An 18,617-nucleotide genomic window follows, 5' to 3' on the forward strand; every position below is an offset into this window, starting at 1 on the left:
AAGAGGCTTGCAAACTACCGTAAAACTTAAAAGAAAAGAATAAAGTGTCCGGGTTTCAGGCACCTCAAGGTCACAAATACAAATCATTGGCCATGTGGAATGTTGGAAAATCTACCATGATGATTGTCAATTGGTAGTGCATTAAATTGGACCAGAAAGAGATGGCAATAATGGGGTGCAAGTTCTTATTACCAACAAAAGGTTTTTAGAGAATAAAACCCAGAGGAAGTGAGGAACAAATTCATTTGGCATTTGATACAAGATGGCTCCAGTCTGATAATTTTACTTTTTTAAAATCAAGGTACAAACTCAGCTCTAACTCAAACCAGGGACAGAAAAACCTAATTCTGCAATTTTGGAATCTAACAGCTGACTCCAAAGTTTTACAATGGAAACAAAATGTAGCCACAGTAGACAGGGAAGAAGGGGATTTGGAAAGATATAAAACTAATCTAAACTTTATGACAGCAAAACAAGCAGAAGTGCAAGCTATTCCATGCCAGCTTCTAGGTGAAGGACTGAAGATGCCACACATCTAGAAGTACCAAACAATGTGCGGAGGAAAGATGATTGAATAATTTCCATATTTGAATCAAAAACCTGGATCCAAATAGGGACTCTACATAGGAGTTGAGCTGCGATTTTTGCCCAAAACACTTGTAAAACTGATGGGATATGCTGTCCACCACTACAAAATAAAAATCTGTGGATAGTGGCTATACTAATTCTAGTGCTTACCAGAGTGTGGCGAGAATGAGGAATCCATGAAGAGGAGATGTGAAATAATAAAGCCCAGTAGTTGAACAAGTAGATCTGTTCAAGATATTTATCTAAAAACCAGGACAGTGGTTGATGCTGTTTGGAATTGCAGAAAACTGTTACTTTGGATTTGTGGTAATTTATATGGAAGAATTTGGCCACAGAATAAGATGAAAACATTTTCAAAGCTTGCTACATACTTACTGCTGAAAGGGAAAATAATATGGCATAGAGGAGAATAGGCCCTGGATGGCCTGCCGATATGGGAGCATGTAAATAATCTGCAGAGAGTTTCAAAGAGATATCATAAATAGACATGGGCACAATCCAAAAAATAATCCCGATTTAGCTGATCGTGATTCCGTGGCACCGCCGAACCCTGGTTCCTGAATCTCACTGATCAAGTTCTGTTTCTGATGCAGAATCGGGAATTGGGAAGGCCGACGCGGGAGGGCGCCCCGCGGTTTCCAGCGCTAAAGGAATGGTGGGTGACGGCGGCCTGCCGGGCCTGGCGGCAAGCCGCCTCCCCTGCGGGGGCGGGGATCTGGCCGCTCACCGGCGGCACCCCCCATGTGCCTGGCCGCCGGGCCAAAGTGGAGCGGGGTGTATTCCCTGCCAAGGAAGGGAGGTGGGTGAGGAGATTCGAGGAGATTCGAGTGCCCATGGCTACAGAAGAACACCCCCTTCCCCCGCCCTCCCCTCTCTTCTCCCAAATGGACGAGACGGGCACGTGCTTTTCTGGCTGCTCCGTGGTTGGAAGGAAGCCCTGCTGATCAAGGAAAGCTGGGCTTCCATTCGCGTTTCCAGGGCGACAGAAGGAGGGCAAACAGCTCCGGCATTCCCCAGGCTCTGTTTCCACGGGGCTCCATTCCCTCGGGAACAGATGGCTGGCGCCAGACTGTCTGCAGACTGCAATCCTGAACGTAAACTGATCGATCCGATCGAGACCCGATAGAGCGCCCGACCCAAGCGCTGAACCGGGAGCCATGGACAGAACCAATCAGCCCGGTCCTGATGGCGCAAACGCCAAAATCGGGGCAATTTTCAGACCGTAATTCCGATCGTGCCCATGTCTAATCATAAAGCTAAAGATTAAAAAGCTGTGGGGTCAAGATGCATCCCTGGCATACACCCTTATTAGCTACAACTGGACTGGTTAAATAACCCCCAAGTCACGGGGTGCATAAAGATATTTAATTAAATTTAAAAGCCTAGCTAATGTTGAGTTGGCTTCCAGTTTCTCCCAGAAGCATCTGCAGGAGATTGAGTCAAGTTCTGCTTGCAGATCAATAAATGTACCATGTAACTTCCCTTTCTTAGGGGAAGTATGCTTATCGCTGCAACCAAGTGAGCCAAAATGTGAGCATGATGCAAAGCTGAATTCCCCTTTTTAAAAAAAACAGTGTATTTGGACAAAAGAGTCCTTCATCTATGTTTCCAGTTTTAGGAGCAGATGGGCAGCATATAATTTGCCCGACACAGAAAGAAGGCTGATTGGATCATCATCCCTCCTCTTATGAATTAGGACAACAGTAGCCTGCCTCTATCGGTGGGGGATGTTCTGAGATGCTTCTGTCACCACAAATAGTTTAGCAAGCACTGTAGCCCACCAGAAAGGGTCAGCTTTGAACAAATCTGCAGGAATATAATCTAGCCGAGGAGCCAAATCAGCCTTTGAACAATTTATTAGTGAGATAATCTCATCAATAATTATGGGACCTCAACAAGGCAAGCTATCAAAGAGAGCTAACTTTACAGAAGAGAGATTGACCATAGGATCGTGAAATAAATTATTGAAGTGAGCCTCCCAAGCAGCAGAGGTAGTATTTTAAAGATACTGTATCGTTGGACTACACTAATGATTGAAGCCTAAGCGCTGTGAATGTAGCAACCTTTAATTGCGTTACTATCTGCATCTTTCAGAAAGGTTACTGTGAATAGAATCAAATCTTCCAAGTTTTGCCTAGTAAAATGAAAGAAAGACTTCTCTCTTTCCCTTAAGGTTCAGCCACGGTTCTTCTTGTCACAGATGTTTGGGAGGAAAATTTCGCCGTAACACTGGATACCATTGTCAATAAAACATGAGGAAAGCTTGGCAGTTCTAAAGCTGTATTTAATGTTGTTCAGGTGATTTTTCCTAGGAATGGTGTGAGAGAGTACAGGTATATTTTGTTAATTTGTAAATGAGGGAGGGGAATAAAACTAAAAATACATTTCCTAATCCATTTTTTTTTAAAAAAAAACTAAGTTAACCTGACTGGCTGTGCAGGTCAGATCAAAAACCAAAGCTAAAATTGTTATACATCTCCTTTCACGTGCTAATAAGGATGTTATATTCACCAGTCTGGTGAGCGACACTGAAAGTAAAAGCGGCCCACTAACATCAATGGGCTAAGAGTTCATTTCTATCAAAATGTGAGTAGGCGACCATGTCTGCACATGCTCAGTTATTTTGCTGTGTCAGCTGTTTCTTAAATTTAAATGACATAAGGGAAGTACATGCAATAAGGGGTACATAATATTTTGAATATAAAATGGGGAATTTTAAAAAATGTTAAATATGAGTGAAAATAAATGTTAGATCACCTTCAATTGAGGGCTTTGGATAATTTTCTAAAATTTATCCGATTCCAATTTTCCTAGAAAGCAGGCGTCACAGATTCCTTATGGTGCCGAATGCCTGCTGTTGTCTTTTGGCTTGGGTCTTCAAGTTATCCATATTCTGAGTCAAGCTCCAGGGTGCAGGCTTTCTCCCTACTGCAAAAGTTTAATTCTAAGCTTTTTGGAGAGTAGGTTTTATTTCATTTACAAAAATATTCAGCCCCGCTTCAAAAAGCCTTTACTTGAAGCAGGTTATAATTAAACAGAAAATGTAATAACAAGGAAGTCTGGGGGCAATACAAGAAAAAAAAAGGCCAACCTTGAAGCAGAAAAAGCTGCCAGGTGTCATTTGTTTAACTACCGCTATAGGATAAATAAACAAAACCCTTGTCACCTAAACAAAAAGAACACAAAACCTCATATTAACCCCCTACTCATTCAATTAAATATCTGGGAATACTCCCCGCACACAGTGTAAATAGGTACATCGACCAACATTTACAAAAGATGTGCAGCTCCCGCTTACCCAAGGCATGACACTATTTGAAGGGGCACCATCAAGTTGAATAGATAGATCTGATGCTTGTGGCAAGAAGTTTATGAACAGTTCCAAAGCAGTCATATGAAGCAGGGATCCCTCCCCCACTACCTTCTTTTTGTTTTATTCTATGACAACAAAAGAAAGCACGTAGGTCTCTCTCAACTGCTTACTGGTTTTCTTTTTCTTCCCTGTCCCCTTTTCGGTTCTATATCTTACCTTGATTTCTGTCCCCCCCCCCAATTAACTTAAGGTTTGAAAGGTCATAGTAGGATTTGTTCATTTGCAAGCCTGTTGGACATCTAGCAGTAAATGATAGGTTCTGTAACGCAGATAAATTGTTAAACTGGAAGCGGCGTGGTTTCAAATTCTAGTCAGTCACTGAATGGTTACATGACACTGGGAAATTTATTTTAGTCTCCATTTTCCATCTATAGAACTTGCTTCACTAGGGGGTTTATAAGTGGCAATTAAGATAGTTATAATTCATTTTGCACACCAAATGCTATATATATTACTAATACCAAGAGTGTAAATAAATCTTACTAGCCTGTGACACAAATTCATAATGCATTTCAGCATCTCTTGATATGCTGCGAGTGATCCACAGGGTTCTTCTAAAGAAACTCCTGATGGCCAGCATTGTCTGGTCCATCACTCTTTCTCGAGCTTCTTGCAAGGAATGCCGCATCACTCCATCCTTACTCTTCTTGCTAGCACACTGACATCACTGCACCCAAATTTTCCAGTAGAGAGCATGGCACCTTCCTTGTTGAGTGTCCTTTTATGCTAGCCACCCAGCAAACTCTGATTAATGGCTCTGCAAACTCTCGATCCGATCACCAGTAACTTGGGGGCATATTCACAAGTGGTGATTATGACGTGATGCCAAATATTCAGGAGTTCAAGCATCCCTAGCAAAAACAATTGTATGTAAGAGACATAGGGAGAATGGGGTGAAATATTTGCTTCATAGCGCTCATCTCGTGAAGTGGGTTAGGAAGTGTCTTACACACTATGAGACAGATTACATATAATTTGATTTATTTTCAAAATGTGTGCCTCATCTGTTACAGAGTTCAGGAAGGTATGTGTTGTATTCCTAGAACATGGCCCGTTCATGTGCTGATCAGGCCCAGATTTAGCTGTATCATGTACCTTCCAACCTTATCCTGATTGCAGGTCTTCATTGGCATTATTTTTCATTGTTTTTGGCAGTTGGACAACTCTAATTTCCAACATCTCAGGAAAAAAATGCATAAAAGCCGATTAGAAGAAAACTTGGTATTTTTATTGTAGCAACAACACAAATTCTCTTACATGACTATAACTGGACATTATTTTGCTTTATTTCTTATTATAAATCTAAGGGTAGTGTACAACAGGCTTGAAATAATATTTGAATATTATGTGAAGATGAGAGTTAACTGTTAGGCTTGGTGAAAGCTAAGAATGTTCATAATTGGTTTTCATGATTTGAGGAGAGGAATATGCACTTTGTGTCAAAACCCATGAATGTTCCTGAAAGTAAAAGCAAAATAGGTTCTCTTGTGGCTTCAAGATATGGGTACCCTACAGATAAGATGTTCATTGTACATCCTTAACCTTAAAGAAGTAAAGCATAGTAATTAAGAATTCTCTGGTGCTTCCTCTTTCTCTTAGGGCCCCAGAAAATATCTGACTTTACTAGTCTCTGGAACCAGTCCTAGAAGTGGCTGTTCCACTCTGCATGTTCCAGCAAATTCAGATTTTTTTAATTCACCGACTGTATACATACTTTATTTGCTTTACAAAGTCGTACAAGGAGGTAAAACTACTCATGTGTTAAAATCCTTTTTTGTGTGTCTGAAAAACCAGCTTACTGCTCTTTGGTGCAGCACATGCTACTTAATAAATTTCTTACACAAAGGGATTTACGGGATTACAGAGGTTATCTTTTTCCTTGAAAAGCCACAAGAGACATTTCCTTGTTCTTCCAGAATACAAAGTAAATGTAAGTAAAAAAAGAGTAACAAAATGTATTACATCAAAACTGTATGTCCATATCTGATTTGCAGAATGTGGCTTTAGCAAGTGCTTTCTATAGTTCACTGTTTACTGATCTTTAGTGACTTTACAGAAGTGCCTTTATTACTCTCATTCGTTCCAATTTAATTTTTGCTAAATTTCATTAACTCTGCTTTCTACATGTTCAAATGATCTTCGCGGATGAGATTCTCTTACATTTAGCAAGTCTGATTTGCTTAGAGGACTTGAAGTAGGTTTCTAAATATTAAGATTGCTAGCAAAACTATTGTCATGCATAACCAAAGAAGTCAACCACATAAAGTATTAGATTTCAGGAAAATTTTCAGTGTGGCTCTCTGCTGTGAATAGAAATGAGAAAATTATCACCATTGTCTAAGGTAGGGGCAAGACAGATTTTTCCAATCCTGCTAACTTGATCAATTACAAACATGTTCCATCCACTCTTCAGTGGAGAAAATAGTATGTCTCACTTCTTGTCTGGTTGTTCCAAAGTTACCACAGTGTTTATTATATGTCTCATTCTGTACTATAGTGGTTAAGTGGCTGGGCTGTGAATCAACACTCTGCTGGTTCAACTGCCACTACTGCCATGAACTCTGCAGGTGGCCTTGGGGAAGCCACTCCTCTCAGCCCCAGCTCCCCAGCTGTATTGGGAGGATGATAATAACACTTACTTTGTTCGCTGTGGCACTAATCTGTCCAGAAGGGCAGTATATAAGCACACTGTTGTTGTTACACTGTCCCTATTGCATTGCTAAATTTTGTAATCTGCCTTGAGGCTCAGTGAGAAAGGTAAGACTATCAAGTAAATAAATATACAATTCTGTAGTTTTGAATTACAAAGTTAGAAAAAAATACAGCCAACATTAGGAAGGGTGTTTTCCTCAGGACTGTCATAGAGATGGGAAAGAAGTCGCTGATGCAACAGTAGAGGAACCAGAACCAAACACTTTGGTTTAGAATGAGGGCAAAGTCGCTCTTCTTGAATCACCTGTTCAAAATTTCCGATGCATCTATCACTGAACAATTTAAACTTTCCTGCATAGGTGAAGATTGTATTTTCTCTGAAAGCGAATCTCTGCTATTTCATCAATCAGAGTTCTACAGGGTTATTTTCCCCCTCCAGTGGCAACCACCATTGCTGCTGTTGTATTGTATTTATATGGATTTGCAGTATAACTTGCTTTGGGCAGCAATCTGGCCAAGAAGCAAGAAATATATAAAACAAATAAGTGAATAGCTACCATTAATTTTTATGGAGAGGGAAAGTAAGGCATTGTATTTAAGGACAAACTTGATGTTATGTGTCTGTCCCATTCACACATAATGTGGAGGGAGAGGAGATCTAATTTTTACTTTGAAAGCCAGTGTCAATGAGTAAAGTTAGGTTGTTTTTCTTTCTCTACCTTAACTCTTTAAGTTCTCTTCTTCAGGAACTTCTCTCTCATGCCTATTCAATTCCAGTGCTTAAGTGAATTTGACAGAGAAAAAGAGTGGAAATGGAAGATTCAACTTTTCTCACCCATATACCACTTCTGATTTTAAAATTAGACCCTGTCCAGTCCACTTTATGTGTGAATGGGACAGACAATGGACAAGCAAAATGGCTGCCCTGAGGTGTTTAGTTTTGCTGACAGTAAAATCAGTCACCTTCTGGACCTCAAAGGTTGCTGATGGGTCGACTCATAGAAGCAGAAGAGAGCTCCACCTCTCTCCTCCCTCCCTGTCCCCTTGCAAAAACAAAGGAGACTAGGAGAAAGGACTCTGCCTCCCTTTTCCACCCCCCTCCTCCCTTCCCTAATGGTTCCACACATCCACATGCTGCAAGAGCAGCCAGCCGCTCTTCTTCCCAGCACCAAACAGGCTGTGGCTGCTACTGGGCCCTGGGAAGGGAAGCATATGAATAGGTCTGCCATGTGCCTCAATCAGCTTGTGCAGGTGGGGGGGGGGCAGAGTGAAGAGTTGTTACTGAAGGAGGCTGGGAGGCGGAATCAGCTGTTTGTAGCTTTGGGAGAGGCAGCAGTTGGGAAAGGTGTATGTGTGTGTTCTCCTCAGCTTTTGCCGCTACCCAGCCCCATCAGTTCTTCAGTCCTCCAGCAAGTTAGCTGTGACTCAAGGGCACTCTCCACACCTTATTCATACTTTAAAGTTGCTCCTGAGGAAGAGAGGGTGGGGGAGGGGCTGGACTTGGGAAATGTGTGTGTGTTGCTTCTCCTCTACCCCTCTGTCCTTCAATCTTCCTCCAGCAAGTTAATTTATTTAATTTACTTTATTTATGCCCTGCCTTTCTCCCAATGGGGAACCAAAGCAGCTTACATCGTACTTCTCTGTTTATCCTCATAACATCCCTGTGAGGCTGGTCAGGCCAAGTGTGTGACTGGCCCATGGTCACCTAGGAAACTTCCATTTATTTATTATTTAGATATTTATTCAATTTATAGCCTGCCCTCCCCACAAACGGGCTCAGGGCGTGTTACAATAAAATGTTAAATAGGCATTAAATATATAAATAAGTTTTTAAAAAAACCCAAATGACCATAACTACATGCAAACAGCGTTTCAGATGGCAGCCCCCCTCCAATTCTCCAATCATTATGTAAACAAGCAGAACAGAAGAGAAGGAGCGGGGTGGGGCCACAGTTTATAATACTCTGGTGACTGCACTTATAGGGGGCAGATGATTTCGTTTCCGCTCTGGCGGGAGACCAGTAGAGAGGCTCCTAAGATAATCAAAGACTGGCCTCAACCATACACCTGGCGGAACATCTCTGTCTCACAGGTCTACAGAGAGGAGATTCAAACTTGGGTCTCCCAGGTCCTAGTGTGAAACACCACATTGGCACCCCACCAAGTTAAGTAGGAGACCAACCTCAGGGCTAGATATTTGTGCTTTGGGGTGCGTACGTGCGTAAAGAGTTGATTCCGATGGAAAAAGAGGTGTGGGAGATTGCCACTGTGAACAAAGCACATGTGTACATATATGTGTTGCTCCTTGTCTGCCCTCAGCCAAATCTTAACGGTGATTGATTGCCATGGATTGCATTTTGAACTTTAAGGTGCCTGTGCCCATGCTCTAAAAGGGGGAATCTGCTATGTTGTGTTCTTTTATTAAACAGCTTTCAGAGCCACTTCATACCAGTTGCATTTTAAAACTACATACACATCAGGATCTGTGTCAGCATACTCTGAGGTGGGCCAGCAGCCAACTTTACCCCGCTTATTTGCACACCTACTACTCCTGCTCCCAGCCTCATATGCTGAATAGAACTGTCAGGAGAAGATTGTGGGCGGCAGACACACTAGTAAGCAGGGCGGAAGAGACACATAGATGCATGATGGGAAAGGAGTGGGTTACAATCTGGGGGCCGTGTCACTCACTCCAGGGGCCCCCAAAACTCTTGAAGCAGCCCTGAATGCGAAGGGGGCTAGGACAGCTGAGGTGGAAAGAGATCATACAACTGGTTATCCTGTAATATACTGAATTCTGGGAGCCAGAATTCAGGATAATACAAACCGACTGCCGAAACTGATCAGACCAGCTGATCAGGACCCATTTGTGCTGGTTCGCATGGGAACGAATGACAAGGCCGCAAATACCATCACAAGAATTAAAGAGGACTATGAAGCTCTTGGAAGGCAGTTGAAGACAGTGGGGGCGCAGGTGGTATTCTCTTCTATCCTTTCTGTCAGAGGAAGAGGAATGCAAAGGGAGCAGATCATACTCGAGGTGAATTGTTGGCTGAGGTGGTGGTGCCGGCAGGAGCGCTTTGGGTTCTGGGACCATGGGATTTCTTAAAGAAGGCCTTCTAGCACATGATAGGCTTCTCCTCTCAAGGTCAGGGAAGAAAATGTTTGGAAAGAACCTGGAGAGCTTAATCAAGAGAGCTTTAAACTGATGCCACAAGGGGAAGGGGACAATCAACATGGGGATTTCCATGAAGAAGTGATAACAACAGGGGCCCACCTTAGACAGATCAAACAAAGATACAAGGCTACAAATGCCTATATACCAATGCCCGAAGTATGGGTAATGATGAGCTTGAGCTTCTCTTGCAAACAGAGGGCTACGATATAGTAGGAATTACTGAGACTTGGTGGGATGATTCCCTTGACTGGAATGTGGTAGTGGATGGGTACAAGTTGTTCAAGGAAAACCGGAACGGTGGAATAGGAGGTGGAGTGGCATTGTATGTGAGAAGAGGGCTTTATTGTCAGGAAGTTCTGGAGAATGTGGTGGACAGCCTGGTGGAAAGTGTATAGGTGGAAATAAGGGGAGGAAAGACAAAGGGTATTGTTGTTGGAGTCTGCTACAGACCGCCTGACCAGGGAGAGGAAATGGATGCTGCCCTCTTTGAACAGATTGGTAGAGTATCCAGGCATCAGAACCTTATAATTATGGGTGATTTCAACTTCCTCCATGTGTGCTGTGAGACAAGCTCAGCAAAGCAACAAGACTCACGCAAGTTCCTGACCTGCATGGCCGATAACTTCCTTTTTCAAATAGTAGAGGAAGCTACAAGGGGCTCGGCCATACTAGACAATATTAACCAACAGGGAAGAATTGGTAGATGGGGTGAAGGTGGTGGGGACCTTAGGGGGAGGTGACCATGTCCTCTTTGAATTCCAGTTGCTGTGGGGGGCCAAGGAAGTTCGTAGCCAGACTCAGATTTTTCAATGAACTCAGAGGCTTGATGAGCGTCATTCTGTGGGGGAGTGGGCTGGAAGGGAAAGGAGCAAGTGAAGAGTGGACTCTTCTCAAACATGAACTTTTTCAAGCTCAAGCCCTCACTATTTCAGCAAGACGGAAACATGGTAAGGGCTCCAAGAAACAGATGTGGATGAACAGAGAGCTCCAGAATAAGCTAAGGGAGAAAAAGGAAATGTTCAGGAAATGGAGAGAAGGACAGACCTCTAAAGAGGAATATATGATGGTTACTAGGTACTGTAGATCAGCCATCAGAGAAGCTAAAGGTCAGTATGAGCTGGGTCTGGCCAAAGGGGCTTGCTACAATAAGAAAAACTTCTACAAATATGTGAGAAGCAAATGCAAGGTAAAAGGCAATTGGACCACTGTTGGGAGTGGAAGGAGAAACTCTGATGGAGGACAGAGAAAAAGCAGACAGGCTTAATGACTTCTTAACCTCTGTTTTCTCCCTAAAGAACTCAAGCCCATCTAGAGATCGTAGTAAACATGGCAGGACACCTGGGTGGCTAGTTGACATTGACAGAGAGGTTGTGGAGAGGCACCTGGCTGCACTGGATGAATACAAATCCCCTAGTGTGCACCCAAGAGTGCTCAAAGAACTTTCTAGAGAATTTACAGAGCCTCTGTCCATCATCTTCAAGGCTTCCTGGAGGACTGGGGATGTGCCACAAGATTGGAGAAGAGCAAATGTTATCCAGATCTTTAAGAAAGGGAAGAAGGATGACCTGGGAAACTACAGGTCGGTCAGTCTGACTTCTGTTTCTGGGAAGATATTAGAGCAGATTTTAAAGGGATCGATTTGTAAGCATCTGAAGGACCGCTTAGTGATCCGGGGAAGTCAACATGGGTTTGTCCCCAACAGATCTTGTGAGATCAACCTGGTTTCCTTCTTTGATTGAGTGATGAGCTTACTGGATCGTGGGAACTGTCAACATGATTTACCTGGATTTCAGTAAAGCTTTTGATTGCAGACTGGACTATAGGACAGTTCGGTGGATAGGGAACTGGTTAGAGGACTGCACCCAAAGAGTGGTGGGCAGTGGCGTTTCATCAGATTGGAGGGAGGTGTCCAGTGGGGTGCCGCAGGGCTCAGTTTTGGGCCCAGTACTTTTCAATATTTTTATCAATGATCTGGATGAAGGGGTAAATGGGCTACTCATTAAATTTGCTGAGTGGCAAATTGGGAGTGGCAAACACCCAAGAAGATTGAGTTAAAATTCAACAAGACCTGAATACTCTGGAGAAGTGGGTGGTTGTGAACAAGATGCAATTCAACATAGATAAGTGCACAGTATTACATCTGGGCCACAAAAGCCCAGATGTAGCACAAATACAGGATGGGGAATACACTTCTGGGTAATAGTGTATGCAAAAGAGATCTTGGAGTAAGAGTGAACTGTAAACTAAATATGAGCAGTCAGTGTGATGCGGTGGCAAAAAAGGCAAACTCAGTCTTGGGTTGTATTAAAAGGGCCATTGCATCGAAATCGCAGGAGGTTATAGTCCCTCTCTATACTGCCTTGGTCAGGCCACACCTGGAGTACCGTGTGCAGTTCTGGAGGCCTCACTTCAAAAACGATGTGGACAAAATCGAGAGGGGGCAGAAGACAGCGACAAAAATGATCAGCGTCTGGAGACTGAGCCCCGTGAGGAAAGGCTGAGAGCCTTGGGAATGTTTAGTTTGGAGATAAGGAGATTGAGGGGGGGGGCATGATTGCTCTCTTTAAATATTTGAAAGGCTGTCATTTGGAGGAGGGCAAGGAACTGTTCTAGTTGGCAGCAGAGGATAGGACCCGAAGCAACGGGCTTAAATTACATGCAGAAAGGTACTGGCTGGATATAAGGAAAAACGTTTTCACGGTCAGAGTAGTTCAAAGGTGGAATCAGATGCCTAGGGAGGTGGTGAGCTCCCCTTCACTGGCAGTTTTCAAGAAGAGGCTGGATGAATATTTGTCAGGGATGCTTTAGGCTCATCCTGCATTGGGCAGGGGGTTGGACTAGAAGGTCTGTATGGCCCCTTCCAATTCTGTGGTTGGAGCCTTCCCATTGGCTTCCTCCTTTCTGATTACTATAATGCTCCTTTCTTTAGCCCCATTTATAAAATAAATCTTGGTTAGCAGTTGCTAGTGATTCATTATATTTCCTAGATAAGTATTGAGGAAATGAAAGCTGAGATTATCGTCTGTGTCTACATAGTAGAGCATGTTTGGTTTTTGGGTACCATTCAAACTCATAACTTCCACATTTTAAAAAAATAGACTGTTGTCTCAGTGCTATGGATCGGGGGAATAGGGTCATTGGGGTGGCTTTAGTGAATTTGGGCCCTGGGCAAACATCTTGGATGAGGCCCAACTCAGTGGTGGTGCACTGGGCAGGGGGCAGCCACAGGCCCAGTGCCCACCCCACCATGGGTCTCAGTGTCCCACCCACCCCCACTGTGGGGCCCTGTGCAGCTGCTCCATAGCTAAGATTGGTCCTGTGTATAATTTCAGGGAAGGGCTTGTCAGTCTCCAAGAGGCCTTAGGCAGTGGGAAAGAGGAAATACTTGTTAGTTTGTTTTTCCTTAACTTCTTTTCATTGTGGAAGAGCTGATACCTTTGAGAAATATCTCCAGTTATCATGGGGCTCATTCTCTAGTCTCTTTGCCGGGTATGTTAAATGAGCTTGACAGACGAGAAACTCAGTGTTACTGTTTTTCAATATTAATGTGGGATTTTCTTCCCCCCAAACGCTGCCCCGTTAATCAATCTCTGACTGATGTTAGAAAGCTGATTGCTATGGAAATTGGCGCTTTTTAAGTTGGCACCTTGCATATTGACAGCATTTCCATGATTACTTGAATGTTGATATAAAGATCGCCTCAGGAAGAAAACCCAGAGGGAGTATAGCCGGAGGAAAAACTTTGGTGAAGTAAATCTTAACAAAAGCAGTTTCCAATATTATTGGTGCGTTAGGCCTGCCACAAATGTTGACAGAGAGCCCCTTGCCAATCTCAGCAGGCTTTTGAATGAGTCATAAATCAAGAGTTTCATCTTTAGTCCACTTTTCAACCAGGCTTCAGCCATGTTTCCTTCATTTCGTACAGCATTTATATTTCATTTCAGCATTATAGGACTTTATTACCTTGTTCAATTTTTATAGAAACATGTTTTGTCTGTCATGGCTAGGATATGTTAATGTTGCACCTCTAGCTTGCCCACATTCATGTAAGGCATGGAGGTGGGATGAGGGGACACCAGAGGTCTCTAGTGAGCTGTGCACTAGCAGGGATCAAGTGCATTGCTTGATGTACTCATAAGCAATAATAATTACATTTGATTTATATACCATCCTTCAGGCCAACTTAATGCCCACTCAGAGCAGTTACTAAGTGTGTTGTTATCCTCACGACAACCACCCTGTGGTTGGGCCTGAGAGAGCTGTGACTGACCCATGGTCACCCAGCAAGCTTCAAGTGGAGGAGTAGGGAATCAAAACTGGCTCTCCAGATTAGAGTTCTGCCTCTCTTGATCACTACACAAAACTGGCTGTATGACATGAGACTGAACCAGGATTAGGGGCTAAAAGAGATGTGAAACAACGGTGGCCCAAAGATACTCAATAGGAACTATTTTAAAATATAAAAAATATTGATATCCTCAGCTACCGAAGGGTCATTTAATTTTGTTGAAATTGTATATTGCTTGTGGAAATGAGCAAACTCAGAATTTGGCTGACTTCCAGATGGAAGTATGTTCACTCTAGCAGCAGAAACATCAGTCTTTTGGTGAGGCCGTATAGTTTGTCAAAAATCTGAACTGAGTAAAGTACTTCCCATTTGTTGGCTAGGCTGCAACTTGCGATTTCCTTGCTCAGGACTTGTAGCTCATTTCTTTGCTTCTTTTTATAGCATTGTTATACTGCAATTAGATAGTCTACTTTAATAAAATTCTAAGATGGTTTATTTTATTCTTACATTGGTTCGCTTCCTATGATCTCTGTTAGTGGTTGCCAGTCTGGCTATCTGCCCTAACAATATCCATTATGCCTATCTTCCTTGTGTGAGATTTAAATCTGGTCTACCTGTGTGTAAGTGACTAAGTAGAATGGCAGGTGAAAACTTCTCATTTTCAGTTCTCACCCTGCAAATGGAAACCCAGCACAGCACATGAGGGCTAAGCTATAATTTTTCCCTTGTGTGCAGTTTCATTTTTTAATTATAGAGATTTTGTACAGTTCATCCTTCTTACAGTCTCAACTGAGACAGGCCACTCTGTCTCATTTTACTGTACGTTTAAACCAGGCCTTGGGGTGTGGACTCACAATGTATCTATATTACAACAAGGGGTTAGTATTTCAGAATACAATTAAGTAATTTCTGCCAAATTATTCTTGTTTCTAATTCGCTAAAACAAATCTAATTTCTGCTACTATTATTTTGTGATAGCTCTATAGTTATAGATAATGGTTTTTTTCTGAATAGTGACTCTCTGGAGCAACCACAGCTTACTGCTTATACCTCGGCTACAGTAAGAAGCATGCCAGAAAGCCCGGAAAATGGCACAAATAGACCCGTTTCTGCCAATGCGGCATCTGCTCCAGGCTTCAAACCCACAGGACCTCAGTATGGGGTAAAAACCTCCGGCTGGCAGTCTTCTAATCAACTAGGTAAATAACCAACTGCTTATTTTATTCATTTACAATTTGTCAGTGTATGTATGTGTATAAATGGATTTATATAGTAAATGGGTTGTTTTCAATTGGTGTGTATTGGTTGCTGTGCATTGCTCACATGTCTTAAGCCTGTGTGAAAGGGGGACTATGAATTACATTAATAACAGGTCTTTTACTGCATACTTTAGCAAAGCTTATTAATTTTAATAAAGGACAAAAAGCATACTCATAGTACAAACTTGGAGCAAATAATAATTCTTTCTGTATACAGGTAATAAAATTATACCATGGACCCAAGAACTTTGTCTATTTGTGGCGGGGCAGAGATTGCTAATCCAAAATATATCCATGCAGTAAAATAAAGAATAAAAAATGGCCATGTTATAATCTGATAACCTGGGAGGCAAACTCCTAGCCATTTGCCTCTCTGCCTGCCAATCACTAGAAATCAGTGGGAGGAGGCAAGCCCCTCAGAGATTGCCTGCCTGCCATTGGCAAGCAGCCCAGGCAAAGGGCATTCTTTAAGATTCAGCCCCAAATGCTAAGGAATCAGCCCTGGCATGAAGCGCAGTTCCGCTCCCCACACGAAGATGTCATTTCTGGAAGTGACATCATCACATGTGGGAGCAAACTGCAATAAGTACCCATCCCCCTGCCCTCCCCCTGCCCTCCCAGCAGTTGCCAGGAAGAACTGCAAGCTGCGCATTAGGAAGACCTGGCAACCGTAAGTGTGAACTGGGGCTCTTAACAGACAAAGTGGAAAAGCAACATAGTATCCCTCCAGGTTATGTTACAGTTCTTCTGCATCCCCAAAAACGTGTACGTTTAACAAAGAAATCCCATTCTCTCTAGTCCGAGCTACGCATCTGGTACTGTTATAACTTTCTGTAATAATTTAGTCCAGAAGATCTATTTTTTTCTAGACACTGGTATAATCTTTCTTCTCAGTCCTATAGATATTAACCTGCCATAAGCATTTTATGCTTGTTCTGTTCATAAATGCACACAGGACTATTTAGCTTCCAAACTCTTGTCTCAGATGGATTTTGTATGTTTCCAGTGTTATTAACCAAGCGTGTATAGTTTCTGTAATCTATCTGGCATTTTAGGTTTTATGTGAAAAGATAACTCTGCAATTTAATACTTATGAGTATTAAACTTTTAATCGAAACTTTTAAACAAATTCCAGTCAAACAGTTAAAGTTAATAGTGTAGACTAGAGTCCATTTCATCCTATTTCGTAACCTGTAACAAAATAAAGCAACAAAAAAGTGATCATGTGGTGCAAATTTTAGAGAATATATACCAAGTGCTTAAAAAAATGGGTGAGTTAGGCCATACTCCTTTCCAAAGCTCTTGTACACTAGGGAATATCAAACTAGCTTATCTCTCCTTAACTTTTCCTGCTGTGCAGGATTAGGTGTGCATTCCCAGCAGGCTGGGCAACTGTATTCAGCTTTTAATATAAGCACATTCATTTTTGGTCACATCTTATTTTAGCATTCTGATGCCGCCATAATGCATGTATAGAATCCCTGAAGTCATATGTACAAAAGTCCACACCAAAGTAGTTACTCATACTATGCATTCAGGTAGCCACAGAGCATATGCATCTTACTCAGAGATATTGTTCATGCATGTGATTCGGTGCTGCAGTGCTGTGTCTTGTGGGAGCATGCCTAATAAACTACCAGTTTTGCAGAGCATAATAGTGGCGTAACTATCTCCATTTACGGAGAGTTGCCTTTTGACAAGGAATTATCCCAGGCTTCAAAGTTGATAATGGTGTAACCTCCAGCTTTCTCACAAAAGCAAGATAGGTTTTTGTCACTTACTTCTGGCAGGGTTCAAGTTGTACAGCAATATTTTCAACCACCCTACAAAGGGATTTTGTGCCTTGGAAAAATGTTCTTACAAGCTAGAAATGAAAGCGAATTCACTCTAAAATAAAAAAGAACATACAGTGTTAATGTGATATGTATTTTTTATGATGTCTTTAACATATGCTTGGACTGCAGCAGTTTAATAAAATGAATAACTCTTCAGGCTTGGGAGGTGTGGAACTTCGAAGTAGCCTCAAGGTGGCGATAAATCATCACAGCTGTTCCCTGCCTCTGTTGGCTTTTTTCTCACTGCAACAAAATGAGACAAATGAAGTTAGGGTCAATTTAAATCAAAGCTTGCATTTTGAGTGTTCTGCTCTCCTTTCAAATAAGCAAAAATTAACAAAAATGCCCTTTAATGTTAAACCTTTTGTGTGGTAGCTGTAAAGTACTGGTTTTTTTCTTGTGTTTATTTGGTCTTCCAGAGGTTGCTAGGTATTCTGAAAACAACATTAGAGAGGTTCACTTCATAAGGCTGTGATGGCTACTGTTGTGTACTGTTCAGCATTTATACATTGTGTTCCTTGTGTTTGACAGAAGAGTGACATTGTGTGGTCCTTGCTGCTAGAGCTGGGAATGAACTTGCATTCCTCCACTTCTGCTTCTCTTTACAGTGCTCCGTCATAGCATTGTTTAGACCTCTGCTCAGTTGGGGCCCTTTTCATTCATGGAGCTGACACTTTGGAATGATGGCTTTCGTTTGGTGGGCCTTATTGTTGCCTGTTTTGGGACAGTCTACAAGGACGTCCTCTTTCAGACCTGGTTTTTGGTTTTGCTAAGGCTTTCCTTGTGGTTGATGTTTGGGTTTTTTTGTTGTTGGCATTGGTGACTGTTGATTTTATGGGCTCTCTTTTAGTCATATTGGCATTTATTAGCTGCCTTAAATAAATCTCTCAAGAAAGGGTGGAGGGAGGAATAGATGAAAAAAAAAACCCTTTCAGCAGGGCTGGGTTGGGTAAAGAGACATGCAAAAAGGAAGTTTATATGGTGGCTCACACTCGTAATGAAAAGTTTGGCTTTATTTTGAGAGCAATTAAGTGCTTTTTTGAGTTTAATGGCAAGATGCCATTACATTTCTCTACAATGGCAAGATGCCATTACATTTCTCCCTGACTTTTCTCACCATGGTTGACCCAAAGTGGTTTATTACATTCCTCTCTTCTCCATTTTATCCCCACAGCAACCCTGTGAGATGAGTTAGGCTGTGTGACTGGTCCAAAGTCACCGGGCTGGATGCAAGTTTAATTTTTTAAAAGTCTCAGATGGGTTATTGTGATGGTCTGCAGTCGAAGAGCAAGATCCAGGTCCAATAGGACCTTAAAGAGCAGCTTATGCTACAATAAAATTGGTTAGTCTTAAAGGTGCTACTGGACTCTTTTTGATTTTGCTACCACAGACTAACACGGCTAACTCCTCTGCATCTAGATTTCCAAGGTATGAGCTTTTGAGA

The 18,617-nt window shown here is 42.2% G+C and overlaps 1 protein-coding gene across 5 annotated transcripts in view; it reads left to right on the top strand.

The window, feature by feature from the left end:
* The window catches only part of PDLIM5 (PDZ and LIM domain 5), a 177,020-nt gene that overhangs the window by 119,209 nt on the left and 39,194 nt on the right, over positions 1-18,617 (top strand). For all 5 annotated transcript variants that reach the window (XM_054990104.1, XM_054990103.1, XM_054990102.1 and 2 more), the window contains one exon: positions 15,094-15,278. In XM_054990104.1, the coding sequence (XP_054846079.1) occupies positions 15,094-15,278 (185 nt within the window). The remainder of the gene's footprint in view (positions 1-15,093; positions 15,279-18,617) is intronic.

Source organism: Eublepharis macularius, chromosome 10 (genome assembly GCF_028583425.1).
Source record: "Eublepharis macularius isolate TG4126 chromosome 10, MPM_Emac_v1.0, whole genome shotgun sequence".
Lineage (NCBI taxonomy): Eukaryota > Metazoa > Chordata > Lepidosauria > Squamata > Eublepharidae > Eublepharis > Eublepharis macularius.